The 12028-nt window shown below is 71.4% G+C and overlaps 2 protein-coding genes across 5 annotated transcripts; one reads left to right on the forward strand and one right to left on the reverse strand.

Moving 5' to 3' along the window:
* Window positions 1-2026: 2026 nt before the first annotated feature.
* Window positions 2027-5752, forward strand: FSTL3 (follistatin like 3). Of its 3 annotated transcripts, none has more exons than XM_051842304.3 (5): window positions 2027-2195; window positions 3030-3215; window positions 3802-4017; window positions 4607-4834; window positions 4918-5752. In XM_051842304.3, exons 1-5 carry the CDS (start codon window positions 2102-2104, stop codon window positions 5013-5015), a joined length of 822 nt encoding a protein of 273 aa, XP_051698264.3. In that variant the 5' UTR covers window positions 2027-2101; the 3' UTR covers window positions 5016-5752. The 3 variants fall into 3 exon arrangements, with proteins under 3 accessions (XP_051698264.3, XP_051698263.3, XP_051698262.3); XM_051842303.3 differs by having other exon boundaries at window positions 2028-2195; window positions 3009-3215; window positions 4927-5752; XM_051842302.3 differs by having other exon boundaries at window positions 2029-2195; window positions 3009-3215.
* On the reverse strand, window positions 5745-9793 carry PRSS57 (serine protease 57). 2 transcript variants are annotated; one of them, XM_051842301.3, is made up of 6 exons: window positions 9269-9793; window positions 8890-9043; window positions 8515-8659; window positions 7560-7823; window positions 6270-6479; window positions 5745-5934 (listed from the first exon to the last, which is right to left on the reverse strand). In XM_051842301.3, exons 1-6 carry the CDS (start codon window positions 9546-9548, stop codon window positions 5881-5883), a joined length of 1107 nt encoding a protein of 368 aa, XP_051698261.1. In that variant the 5' UTR covers window positions 9549-9793; the 3' UTR covers window positions 5745-5880. The 2 variants fall into 2 exon arrangements, with proteins under 2 accessions (XP_051698261.1, XP_089172256.1); XM_089316130.1 differs by lacking the exon at window positions 6270-6479.
* Between the last annotated feature and the right edge of the window lie 2235 nt (window positions 9794-12028).

Below are 12028 nucleotides of genomic sequence, written 5' to 3' on the forward strand. Positions count from 1 at the left end.
ACCAACCATCACCTGGTCCAGGCTTCCGAGCACCACACACTCACACACTCTACCAGGCCTTGCTGCCCGGGCCCAGGGGGTCCCCGAGACCCCGGCCGGGGCCACGACCTGCAAACTGGGGCAGAGGTTGACGGTGCCTGCAGCCGCGGCCTCCCCGCTAGGGAGAGGTGGGAGGGGCCTTCTGGGGAGCTGGCGTTGGGGCTGCAGGGGTGGAGGTGCATTGTAAACTGTCTTGCTGGGGAGAGGCAGGGGGGGCGATCGAGCACGGCCCGCATCCACCTCTCTTGGCCTTGTGTCTTGCCGGGCGGCGGCCACGGCCACCTGCCGCTCCAGGTGCCCGGGAAGGGTCCCAGGGCTGCTCTCTGTTGCTTTGCTCAGGGTCAGAGGCTGCCCGCTGATTGGCCAGGGCTGGGCGTGTGCCCACTGCGGAGGCTTCCGGGGCTGGAACACAGGAGGCGACAGCCCCCCAGGACCAGAGGGGCCGGCCTCAGGGTTCCGTCAGAACAGGGCCTGGTAATCCTTTCCGGGCCGACCCAGCCCCAGCGCTGTGGGGTAAGCGGCTGCCTCCGCACCGGTGACCAGCAGGGAGGCCCACCCGGCGCCTCCACCCGTCAGCCCTGGCACTCGGAGGCCGGGGTCTGTGCCCGTTTTACAGGTAGGAGAGCAGAGGTCCCGGGGCCTGGCCCTCAGCTGTGGGCTGTGCTGGCGAAGCCACACTCCCCGGGACAGTTCGCTCTGTGCTGTTTCGGCTTCCAGGGGCCACCCACATTCCTTGGCACGGGTCCCCTTTCTCCATCTTCAGAGCCAGCAGCGGTGGCCAAGACGGCCTCACGCCCCCTCTCACTGGACGCAGAGGGACGGGCCTCCAGTTTCCAGGGTCCGGCTCCGGCCCTCAGCCCCCTGCCCTGTGACCCTGTCCGTCTCCCTTGGCGGGCTCTGGATGGCGGGGGCTTGTCCAGCACGCACCGAGGGGAGTCATCACTCCATGTCCACCTGTCAGGGCCCAGGCAAGGGAGCAGAGGCCCCGGGGAGGACATGGGGCTGGGCGGGGAGGGCCAGGCCAGGGGACACAGCTGCCTCTGGGTGGCCCAGCCCATGGCCTCGGGCCCGGCAGGCCACTGGCCCGGGACCTCGGGTTCCCTGCAGAAGCCCCGAACCCACGCCAGCCAGACAATGACCCTTTTATCTGCACAGCCCAGGCCACGGCAGCATGGTCACGGCAGGGTCAGGCCTTGGCCAAGGTCACCATCCAGCCCCGGACACCCACGGTGGGGACACCCTGCCCCGTCCCGGGCTGGACAGACTCCCCGAGGACTGCCGGGGGCCAAGGCCAGGCCAAGACGGCCGCTGTCCTGCGCTGGCCAGGAAGGGGTGTGGCGCGGCCTCGGCCGTCCTGGGAGGCAGGGACATGGGATCAGAGGTGCCCCCGCCCCCTGCGCCCCTCCTTGCTCCAGGTTAATTTGTTGGCGCTCGGCTCTCAGTGGCCCCTGCAAGCCCTGAGCTGAGTGAGGGTGGCCAGGGTCTGCCTTGGTTGCCATGGCACCCAGCACCCCCACACCCACCTGTCCAGCTCCTCCTTGGAAGCCAGAGCTCAGCCTGCAACGGGAAGGCGCCCCACCAGCCCTAGACCCCGCAGGCCCTGCAGCCCTGAGCCCTGAGAAGCACCTCCTGGCTTGCAGGGGCTGGGCTGGGGGGAGGGGAGGGGGCCCGGCAGAACAGCCAAGCCCCCCAACCGCCTGCCCCCCACCCAGCCGTGCGCCGGCTCCAGCCTGCAGCAGGGCAGCGGCCGCACCAGCTGTGGGGACTCAGCGGGACCCAGGGCACCTGTGGGCCCCACCAGCGGCCATGGCTGCCCCCTCAGAGTGGCTGTCAGACCCCTGAGCCTACAGCCACCGGGACACCTCAGGGGCCCCCTGACCCCGGCCCCCCAGGGCTGCCACCCCCGCGGACACAGCCTCACGCCCGCCACTCGCGGGCCCCGCCCCACCCGGCCCCGCCCCGGCCCGGCCAGCGGGTCCTTTATAGGCAGCGCCGGCCCCCTGCGCTCTGGGAAGTCGGTGCCGCCGCCCTCCCCGTCGCCCGCGACCGTCTCGGCTCCGCCATGCGTCCCGGGGCGCCGGGGCCACTGTGGCCGCTGTCCTGGGGTGCCCTGGCCTGGGCTGCGGGCTTCGTGGGCTCGGGGGACCCCGCGCCCGGTGAGTGGGGCTGCCGGAAGCAGCGGGCGGCGGGCGGGGGCGGGCCACCCACGTGGGGCTGCCGGGCTGGGGGGTGCTGAGCCCTGGAAGGCTTGGGGCTGAAGCAGGGTCGGGGGGGTCAGCGGGGGCTATGACCACGACTGAGCCCACACGACAGCCCCGTGTTGTGGGCGGGCTTCTCATCCACGTGTCCCAGATGGGGAAACGCTAGCAGAGCCCAGAGGTGGCAGAGCTGGGCCGAAAGCCTGGGCGGCCCCAGGCGGGTCCTGATGCCCTGATGGGGGGAGGAGGGGCAGGCAGCCACGCGGGGGCCGGGGGCTGGGCACTGACCTGAGCGCCCGCGGACGCAGAGCCAGCGACACCCCACCCCCGGCCTCAGTTTCCCCTCGCACAGGATGGGCGCCGGGTCCCAGACAGGCGCGTGGGGTCGGGGGGCTGCAGCTGTCCCCGCCCCCGCGCACGGTGAGGAAGCTGAGGGCCGGCCGCGCCCCCTCCCCGAAGGCCGCGTCCCCGGGGAGACAGTGAGCTCATGCTAGGGGAATGTTCCCAAGTTGCAGTGAGTAAGAGGCGGGCCAGGCGAGGGGGGGCTGCCGGGAGGGGCTCCACGTGCCCCCGGGCGCTGTCTAGACAGAGGGCAGAGGCGGGAGACGCGGCCCCTGCCCGCTGACCCTGGCTTGCCCAGCGCCTGGCGCTCGCCGTGCTGGGCAGGGTGCCAGCCCCAGGCCTCCTGGGATGGCGGGGCGGGGAGGGCCGAGAGAAGGGGTGTGGGGAGGGGGACACCTGCGCAGTCACCCACCGAGCACGTCCCCGCAGCCACGGCCGCCCCGCCTGCAGGAGGTGTGTGCTGGCTCCAGCAGGGCGGGGAGGACACGTGCAGCCTGGTGCTGAGGACCGACGTGAGCCAGGCGGACTGCTGTGCCTCGGGCAGCATCGACACCGCCTGGTCCAACCTCACCCACCCCGGAAACAAGATCAGCCTCCTGGGCTTCCTGGGGCTGGTCCACTGCCTCCCCTGCAGAGGTGAGCGCCCGGCCCGGGGCCCCACGGGAGCCGGCGGGGCGGACGCGGGCCCCTCTGCACCTGCCGCACCTGGTGGAGGCACCCTGGGAGGTGGCTTTTCCCGTGGGTCTGCCCTTCTGCCCCTCTCCAGGGCCCGGGCCCGGATTCGTGGGTCTGTGCTGGGCACTCAGCAGCTGACCAGGCGCCGTCTGGAGGACGCGCAGCCCTGCGGCGGGGAGGCCTGGGGCCGGCCAGCTGGCCACGGTCCGGCAGGCAGCACCCGCAGAGGCCGCGGCTTGACTGGGGCGATGGACCCCGGCCGGGTGGACCCCGCAGACCCCGCCGCAGGTGGCCCCGTTCCGCTCGGCTGCAGTGGGAAGCGCGCTGGGGCGGCCCGCGTGCCCTCCGGGCGCGTGTCCTGCCCCAGCCCCGCTCCTCACACGGGGCCCCCGCTGCGCGGCCTCGGCTTCCCCGTCGGTGAAACGGCCGCGAGCAGGGCAGCCCGGGTCGGCGCGGTACGGGCGCGGGCTCCCCGGCCTCGCTGCGGTGGGCTGCGGGGGCTCCGCGTCCCGCGAACCTGGCCGCGCCCGGCCTCCTGTCTCCGCAGACTCGTGCGACGGCGTGGAATGCGGCCCGGGCAAGGCGTGCCGCATGCTGGGGGGCCGCCCGCGTTGCGAGTGCGCGCCCGACTGCGCGGGGCTCCCGGCGCGCCTGCAGGTCTGCGGCTCGGACGGCGCCACCTACCGCGACGAGTGCGAGCTGCGCGCCACGCGCTGCCGCGGCCACCCGGACCTGCGCGTCATGTACCGGGGCCGCTGCCGCAGTACGTGGGGGCGGGGCGGGGCGGGCTGGGGCGGAGCCAAGGACCTGCGTGTCCGCGGCAGCAGGATGTGGGGGCGGGGCTGGGGGCGGGGACTGCAGTGGGCGGTGCGCGGAGTCCAGTCCAGCGCATCTGTATTCTGTCACTGGATCGGACTCAAGAGAGGTCGGGAACGAGGAAGAGGAGGCCTGGGATCTGGGAGATCTGGGGCTCCCGAGGGGCGAGAGGTTGAGAGAAAGGTCAGGGACTGTGCAGGGGCGGGGCTTGTGGTCCGTGCGGGGCGGGGCGTTCGGGAGGGGGTTGCCCTGGGGTGCAGAGGCGGGGCTTGTGGACTAGGTGGGGCGTTTGGGAGGTGGATGGCCCTGGAGTGCAGGGGCGGGGCTTGTGGCCCGTGCGGGGCGGGGCGTTCGGGAGGTAGGTGGCCCTGGAGTGCGGGGGCGGGGCTTCTGGGCCGTGCGGGGTGGCGCGTTCGGGGGGGGGGTAGATGGCCCTGGGCTGCGGGGGCGGGGCTTGTGTGTTGTGTCAGGAGGGTGCGGATGGAACCCGGCGGGGTGCACCGCTCCGCCCTGACCAGCCCGCGCGCCGCCTGCAGAGTCCTGCGCGCACGTGGTGTGCCCGCGGCCACAGTCCTGCGTGGTGGACCAGACGGGCAGCGCGCACTGCGTGGTTTGCCGGGCGGCGCCCTGCCCCGCGCCCTCCAGCCCCGGCCAGGAGCTGTGTGGCAACGACAACGTCACCTACGTGTCCTCGTGTCACTTGCGCCAGGCCACCTGCTTCCTGGGCCGCTCCATCGGCGTGCGCCACCCGGGCAGCTGCACAGGTGCGGGCGCGCGAGCCAGGCCCAGCCCCGGGGGCTCTGCAGCCGCGCGGCCCGCGCTCACGTGCCGTCGCCCCGCCCCGCAGGACCCGCAGGACCCGCAGGACCCGCACGCGAGCCTCCGGGCGCCGAGTCCGAGGAGGAGCCGGAGCCGGAGCCGGAGCCGGAGGAGAACGCGGTGTGAGCCCGACTCGCTGCCTCGCGGAGTCCGTGTTCCGGGCACGGGGACCCCGGAGGTCCCGCCGTCGCGGAAGGAAGGCGGAGACGAGGCCTGGCGCGCGGAGCACGGGCCCGGGAGACGCCGGTCCCGCCCCTCTGGGGATAAATCTCTCCGTCGTCGCCGCCCCGCCCGCCCGCCCGCGCACCCGCGGGGACCTGGGGCCCGGAACACGAGGCGAGGAGGGGTCTAGCCCAGGACGTGGGGACGAGAACAGGACGGGATGGAGGCTCCGGCGGCCGCCCCTTTCCTCTGGACCGCCTGGGGGCGGGCGCGGGCGGCCTGGACCGGGCCACGCAGCCGCCCCGCGCAGCCTCGGACTCAGCGCGGGGTGTGCAGCGGGCGGGGCCGGGGCGGGGGTGCGGACTGCAGGACGTGCCGGACGTGCGTGGCCCCCGGGCTTGCTGCACAGCGCACAGGGCCCCGCACCCCCCGCCGCTGCTCCCAGCCCCTCGGCCGCGCCCGGGCACCGCTCAGCGTCCGCAGCCTGCGTGGGGGGCCACAGGCTCAGGCCGGATGGAGGGGGCGGGGAACCCCGCAGGGAAGCGACCCGGTGCCCCGAGTCTGGGGCGCGGGAAGACTCCGTCACCCCCCGCACCCCAGAAGTGCTTACTCTGGAGCGCCCGCGCCCCTGGCAGCCGCCCCCGACCCTCGGGGCCCTGCCCTGCCGAGGCAATAAAGACCCGAAAACCACGGCGGGGGCTCCCGGAGCGCCCTTTACTGCCTCTCGCGGGCGGGCCGGCCAGGGCAGGGTCTCCGGGGAGGCTGAGACCCTGGGTGAGGTGGGGAGGGAAGGAGACGCCATTGCGGGTGGGGTGGGCGGCAGCATAGCTCAGGGAGTCCCCAAGACGCTGGGTGGCTTGCGGTCCAGAAACGGAGGCTTGGCCTTGATGGGTTAGGGGTGCGCCGGTAACAATACGATTAATAAGTGACATTAATAGAAATGTGCTACCTACCACTGGGTGCCCCAAGCCGCTCTGAGCAGACTTAAGAGGTGAGGGCCAAGGCCAGTCCCTGCCCCCCACCCCGGGCCGGGGAGACCCCCACTGGTGTCCCAGCTGTCCCCACCTCAGTTTCCCCACGGGGATGGCAGTGCGGTTGGTTCACCAGCATTAGGGCGGGGGAGGAGGATGGAGTCTGGACCGAGGGGTGGGGTGGGGGCAGCCGGGCTGTCGATGCCCTGGCCTCCCACCCACCGGCTGACCAGGCCCACTGTTGTACCTGTGGAGGCGTGGCTTTGGCGGCTCCTCCTAGGGGCCCAGGGGGCCGGGGTGCAGGGCCGGGCTGCTGAACCACCTCCCAGATCCAGGCCACGAAGGCTGACACCTGTGTGTACACGTCTGGGGTCTTGGGGTCCCCACACCAGAGGCCTGAGAAAGAGACCAGGCCGTGGGCCCGGCTCCTGCATACCAGAGGTCCCCCGGAGTCCCCCTAGGGCAGAGGGAAAGGAGGAGTTAGAGGCCTGCAGACCTCGGCCCCAAGGGAGCTCCCACGTGGCTTCCCGGTGCCCTTTAGAGAAGGGGGCTCTCTCATTCCAAGGTCACCTGCTGGCTCACTTCCCAGACAGCCAGGGGCTCCCCGATCTCCCCTGTGGGTGCAGGGTCCCAAGCGCTCGGCCATCACCTGCTGCCTCCAAAGTACGAATTGGGGCAGCTGGGACCGGGACCGGTGCACAGCGGGACGCTCTAGGCTGTGGTTCTGCCAGCTGTGCCACAGTGCCAGCCCCCTCCCAAAAGCTACAGTCACTCAGGACCCGGCCTCCCAGGCCAGCCCTGCCCTCCCTGGGGACCTGCTACTGCACACACACACACCCCCACTTATGCTAGCGGAGGCGTCTCCTAAAGGCTCCAGGAGTGGAGGAACAAGGCCTGGGCTCGCGGCGACACACGTTGTGTTTTTTCTCCATTTTTCCACGAGCATTGTGACGTCTAGGGGGCTTTCTGCAGTGCACAGCCTGCACCACTGACCAGGGCTGCTTCTGTGTGCCTCCCGCACCTCGCAAGGCCCCTTCCAGCCCCGGCTCCTGGTGGGGAGGCCTCCTGCACGCCGGGCCCCACCGCCCCTCCTCCCCACCGCCCCTCCATCCCCTTCCTGTGAAGCAGCCAGACAGCTGCACAGGTGGACACAGCCAGGCCAAGGGAGAGGGCACTGACCTGGGGCTGAGACGCCCAAAGTGGAGTCTGGACTGGGCCCGGGGTTCAGCTCTGAGCCTCCCAGGCCCCCCCACCCCGGGGCTGCCTGTAGTGCAGACGAGGAACACGCTCCAGGCGTGGGTGGGCCAACCTCCTGGGGGGGGGGCTCCACTGCCCCCTCCTGGACTCGGCCTGTGCCACACACAAGTCTGGGGCAGGTCGTGCAGTGGGTGACCTGCACAGCTGAGCCTGGCCTGGCAGCCCCTGGGCCCCCTCCCCCTACTCCACCCTCCAGCGCCCCGCGGAACTCAGCCCCCACCCCCTAGGCCTGGCCGGTTCCGGCTGGCTCGGGCCGGCTGTGGTGCCAAGGGCATCTCACCGTGCAGAAGCCACGCCTCCGGCGGTCGCCGCTGCGGGTGCAGAGCATGGTGGGGCCGAGCTGACCCTTCCAGGAGCTGTTGCAGGCGTCCAGGCCCAGCACACGCACCTCGGCCTCCATCAGCCCTGCCGGCGACTCCTCGAAACTGGATATGGAGCCCCAGCCGGCCACCCGGCACCGCACCCCGGCCGCGGGGGGCCTGGCGCCCGTGCGCGGCAGACGCAGCAGCCCCACGGCCGGGCCCAGGACGGCAGAGCGGTTCAGCTGCAGCGAGAGCAGGGGGGTGGGGCGAGCCTCTGCCCCCCACGTGCCCTACGCCCCTGCCCATCAGGCCTGGGGGCTCTCCCAAACCCCCCTCCCTCCCTGCTCCCAGCCCTCCCGTGGCTGCCCCCCATGCCCTGCCGCCGGCCCCCGCAGCCCCGTCCTATTTGGCTCCACCTCCGGCCTTTCCCAGACACCCGCTGGTCTCCCCATGGCCGAGGCCTCTGCCCGCGGCCGTCCCTGCTTCTGAGATACGGGGGGCACTCAGCCCTGGCCGCGGGGAGAATGGCTTGGGCCTGGTTCCCGGCTCACTCGGGGGTCTTGGGTATCACCCCCCTCAGTCTCCCCACAGCGGACCCGGCGACCCCTAGCAGCAGGTTCCGGGACCCGGGGCTGCCTTGGCCCCCCCCCCCCCCCGAGCGCTGTGCGCGGCTCTGCGGGTGCTGTGGCTGGCGGCGGGTTTGGGAAGCAGGCCCAGGAAGCGGGCTCGGGTGCGGGCGTGATGCCCTGAGCAGGAGGGGTGTGGGGCCCCCCACGGGCGCACGCACGCGGGCAGGGGAGAGCCTGATTCACCAGGGAGCCACTGTCCCACCCAGGGTGCTCCACGCGGGGCAAGCGCCTCAGCGTGTCCCCCCCCACCTCCTGGGGCGCCCCCCCACGTTGAAAAGCGGAAGTTGCCCCCCGCCGCGCTCACCCGCAGCAGGCAAATGTCGTTGGCGTGCGTGGAGGGCCGGTACTCTGGGTGCCCAAAGGCGGCTGCGATGCCAAGCACCTGCTGGGTGGGCTCCGGGGTGTGCAGGGCGTGGGCCCCCAGAACCACCAGGCCCGAGCGGGGGTCTCTGCGGGCGGACGAGCGATGCGGCTGTAGCCCAACCCGGTGACCCGGGCACTGGGAGCTGGCCCGGGGGTCAGGTCCCGGGCTGCTATGTGAGCCCGGATCCCGACGCAGAGCCTCAGCCACCTCCGGCTCATACTCCCCCCCCCCCCATTCCCGACTTCTCCTGGCCCGGCTCGTCCAGCCCGGCTCAGACGCCCCCTCCCAGGTGCCTGGGAGACGCTGCTTGCTCACCTGCCGTGGAAGCAGTGGGCTGCCGAGACCACCCAGCCGGCTCGTAGCAGGAATCCCCCACAGTGCTGCTGGCCCTCGAAGCTCACCGCAGCCATGAAGGGCCGGGAGTGCGGGGTCACCTCGCGGCCCCCCACGATCCGGGCCCCCCAGGAGCCTGTGGGGGCAGGGAAGGGCCCATGGGGGTGACCGTGGCAGTGGGTGGGGGCCAGGGATGTGGCGCAGGGGGAGAAAGGCAGAGACAGAGGGGCTCGGGGCAGCCCCACCAGTGCTGGGAGGGGTCTTGGACCCAGGAACCTGGGCCTGAGCAGCTGGGCCCTCCCACGTGGCTGGTTCCCCAGGGCTCCAAGGCGGGGCTTGGTGGGGGTCCCGGGGGCCTCACTGGGGGGCCTTGCGAGCAGCGTCAGCACCGTCAGCAGCGGGGGTCCCCAGAGCGCCATCCCTGGCCCCATGGCTGTGGCAAGCCGGAGAGTCCTCTGGGCCGTGGCCTCCCTAGAACCCAGCGCCGGGAAAGGGGGAACCAGCCTGCAGCCTGCGGGTGGGGGGCCCAGCACCCAGCGGGTGGCTCCGGCAAACGCTGGCTGGGTCCTGGTGAGGGTCTCGTGCAATTGAGAGCCTGGGGCGGGGCTCCAGGGCTGCCACTCAGAGCCGGGGCCTCTCATTGACTGCGTGGCTAGCCGCTTCCTGTCCCTCGGATCACAGGCGCAGAGCCTGGCTCCAGCTGAGCGGCCGCAGCTCGGCTCCTGCACTCCCCCAGCTGTGGGAAGCCCACCGCCCTCCTCCCCAGCTCTGGGGCGGCCAACCCCAAGGGGCAGCTCCCGAGGACAAAGGACCCGGGCACCGCAGCCAGCGCTCAGAGCCCGCTCACAGCTCCCTGTTTGCACGGCCACAGCTGCGTCCCCAGGGACCCTAGAGAACGTGGGGCCCCCTGGCCTGGCCCAGTCCCCGCCCTCCCCAGCGGCCCCTGGACTTGCAGCACGAGACAGAGACCCAGATGCCCCCAGCGTGGGAGCTGCAGCCGTGCACTTTGCTGTCTGTCCCTGGGTGGCTGGGTGGGGGGACGCGGCCGAAGTCAGGGGCCGGGGGCCAGGTGCTTCCTGCCCTTTGGTGCACAGTTGCGAAACAAGCAACGGCCTCGCCTGACCCGAAGCCCAGTGGGCTGTGCCTGCAGCTGCACACAGATGGCCGGGAACCCGGAGCTGCTGGACCGAGGGCCCGAGGAGGAGCTGAGTGCCTCCTGCCTCGCAGTCCTCCCAGGACCGGCGGAGGGGGAGTGGGCTTGGCTACAGCTGGGGTCCCTGGAGCTGCTCCCACAGCTCTCCGGCCTCACTCTGTCCCGAGGAGCTCTCGGGACCGGCGACAAGGCAGCAGGTGCAGTGGGCACTGGTAGCACAGAGGCCCTGGGCACCGTCTGAGGGCTTCCACCTGCCGGGCTGTGCACTGGGCACGCTCACCTGGGCACTGGCTGTGCACTGGGCATGCTCACCCGTGTGCCCTCCTGCCCTTGGTGTGCAGTGGGCACACTCACCACCCTCCCTTCGGGGCCAGCACTGTGGCGGGGGGGGGGGGACAGAGCATCTGACTGTCCCAGCACCAGCCTGTGTCCAGGGAAGATAGGAAGCCCCTGCCAGTGTGGGGTTCACAGGAGCACCGGGAAGGAAGGACTTTACACACAGACGGAGCCACCTGTCAGGGGTCCCGGGCAGCAGCCTTGAGCCAGCACAGGGGGACAGCACAGGGCTGGGGCTCCGGGCGGGCACCGGGGCACAGGCGGACTGTGTGGGTGTGGGCAGGGTGGGTGAGGGGCAGCAGGCTGCCTGGCTCCGCTCAGCCTTGAGATTCAGGCCAAGGGCACCAGGGAGCCGTGGAGGGTGAACGAGCAAGGGCAGGATCTAGCGAAAAGGAGAGGAGGCCGAGAGACCAGGGAGGCTGTGGCGGGTGGGGTGGGGGTCCCTGAGACCCCCCACAAGCAGGGAAGCCCAGGGCTCAGAGGGGTCCCCCTCGCCCCCTCGCCAGAGTCCAAGGAGTCCAGAGGATGTCCGGGCGCTGGCCAGGTGTGCAGGTGGGCTGGGCAGGACTGGGGTAGTGGGCAGAAGCCTGGGTGGGAGGACCTCATGGAAGCCACGGCTTCCGGGGTCCAGGGAGGGGGCCAGCAAGGGCGCAGGACAGTGTGGGGTGCTTCAGGGCACTGTGGGTGAGCAAGTGAACAGTGAGGAGGCTGCCCGGGCACAGGATGTCCACCTGCCCTGCCCCCACAGCCCCCTGTGGCCAGGTGATGTCATTTAGAGCTGCACCTGTGGTGTTGCTCCTACCTCAGTGCCCACCAGATGCTGAGCGAGGGGACATTTGGGGCTGGGGCCAGGACAAAGCTTTGCCCCCCGTGCTCCCCCGCTTCTCCTGCTTTTGGACAAAGGGCACCACCACTCCCCAGCCCTGAGCCGCTGAGCTTGGGAACGGGACCCACGGCCTGGCCTGCTGCTGCGGGTTCCACCCCACACTGGCTGGGCTGCAGGCAGCCAGCCGGCAGATCAGGAGCCGCCCACGGCAGACTCCGCCCCCCCCCCCCCCCCCGCCTCTGTAAGTCCACTTTTACTGCCAAGTCCAGGGACAGGGGCTGCCTGGACACCACTGCCGGCAATGCGTACCATCGACCCTCGCCGAGGAGGGGGCGTCGCCTAGCCGAGGGACACGGGGACCTGAACCCAGGGGTTGGACCTGAACCCAGCCTGGGGTCCAGGGTTAGGGACTAGACCCCCGGGACACCACACTGACCCCTCTAATAGCAAATTTCTTATGAAGAGGGGTCGGCGCCGTGGCAGAGCAGGTAAAGCCACCAGCTGCGGCGCTGGCACCCCTTATGTGAACGGGTTCAAGTCCTGGCTGCTCCACTTCCCTAAGTGCTTGGCCCCTGCACGCGCGTGGGAGACCCGGATGGAGCTCCCGGCTCCTGCCTTCAGCCTGGCCCAGCCCTGGCTGTGGTGGGCATTTGAGGAGTAAACCAGCAGATGGAAGACTGGTCTCTCTCTTTGCCTTTCAAATTAGTAAATCTTAAATGTTATCTCTTTGCCACCCCAGTCCCCAGCGTGTTCAGTAGATATGGGAAGAGGGGACCCGCGCCCTCCACCCCTTGCTCAGGCCCGCA

Source organism: Oryctolagus cuniculus, chromosome 16 (genome assembly GCF_051225735.1).
Source record: "Oryctolagus cuniculus isolate XC-2025 breed Fujian yellow rabbit chromosome 16, ASM5122573v1, whole genome shotgun sequence".
Taxonomy (NCBI): domain Eukaryota; kingdom Metazoa; phylum Chordata; class Mammalia; order Lagomorpha; family Leporidae; genus Oryctolagus; species Oryctolagus cuniculus.

Bases quoted from the DNA above. Each gene is read 5' to 3' on its own strand.
- PRSS57 (XM_051842301.3), bottom strand. From the start codon at position 9,548: ATGAGAGGCCCCGGCTCTGAGTGGCAGCCCTGGAGCCCCGCCCCAGGC. The intron at 7,824-8,514 runs GTGAGCGCGGCG...CTCTCGCTGCAG, and splicing joins ACGACATTTGCCTGCTGCGG to CTGAACCGCTCTGCCGTCCT. The intron at 6,480-7,559 runs GTGAGATGCCCT...CCTCTGCCCTAG, and splicing joins GGAGGCGTGGCTTCTGCACG to GGGGACTCCGGGGGACCTCT.
- FSTL3 (XM_051842302.3), top strand. From the start codon at position 2,102: ATGCGTCCCGGGGCGCCGGGGCCACTGTGGCCGCTGTCCTGGGGTGCC. The intron at 3,216-3,801 runs GTGAGCGCCCGG...CTGTCTCCGCAG, and splicing joins CCACTGCCTCCCCTGCAGAG to ACTCGTGCGACGGCGTGGAA. The intron at 4,018-4,606 runs GTACGTGGGGGC...CGCCGCCTGCAG, and splicing joins GTACCGGGGCCGCTGCCGCA to AGTCCTGCGCGCACGTGGTG.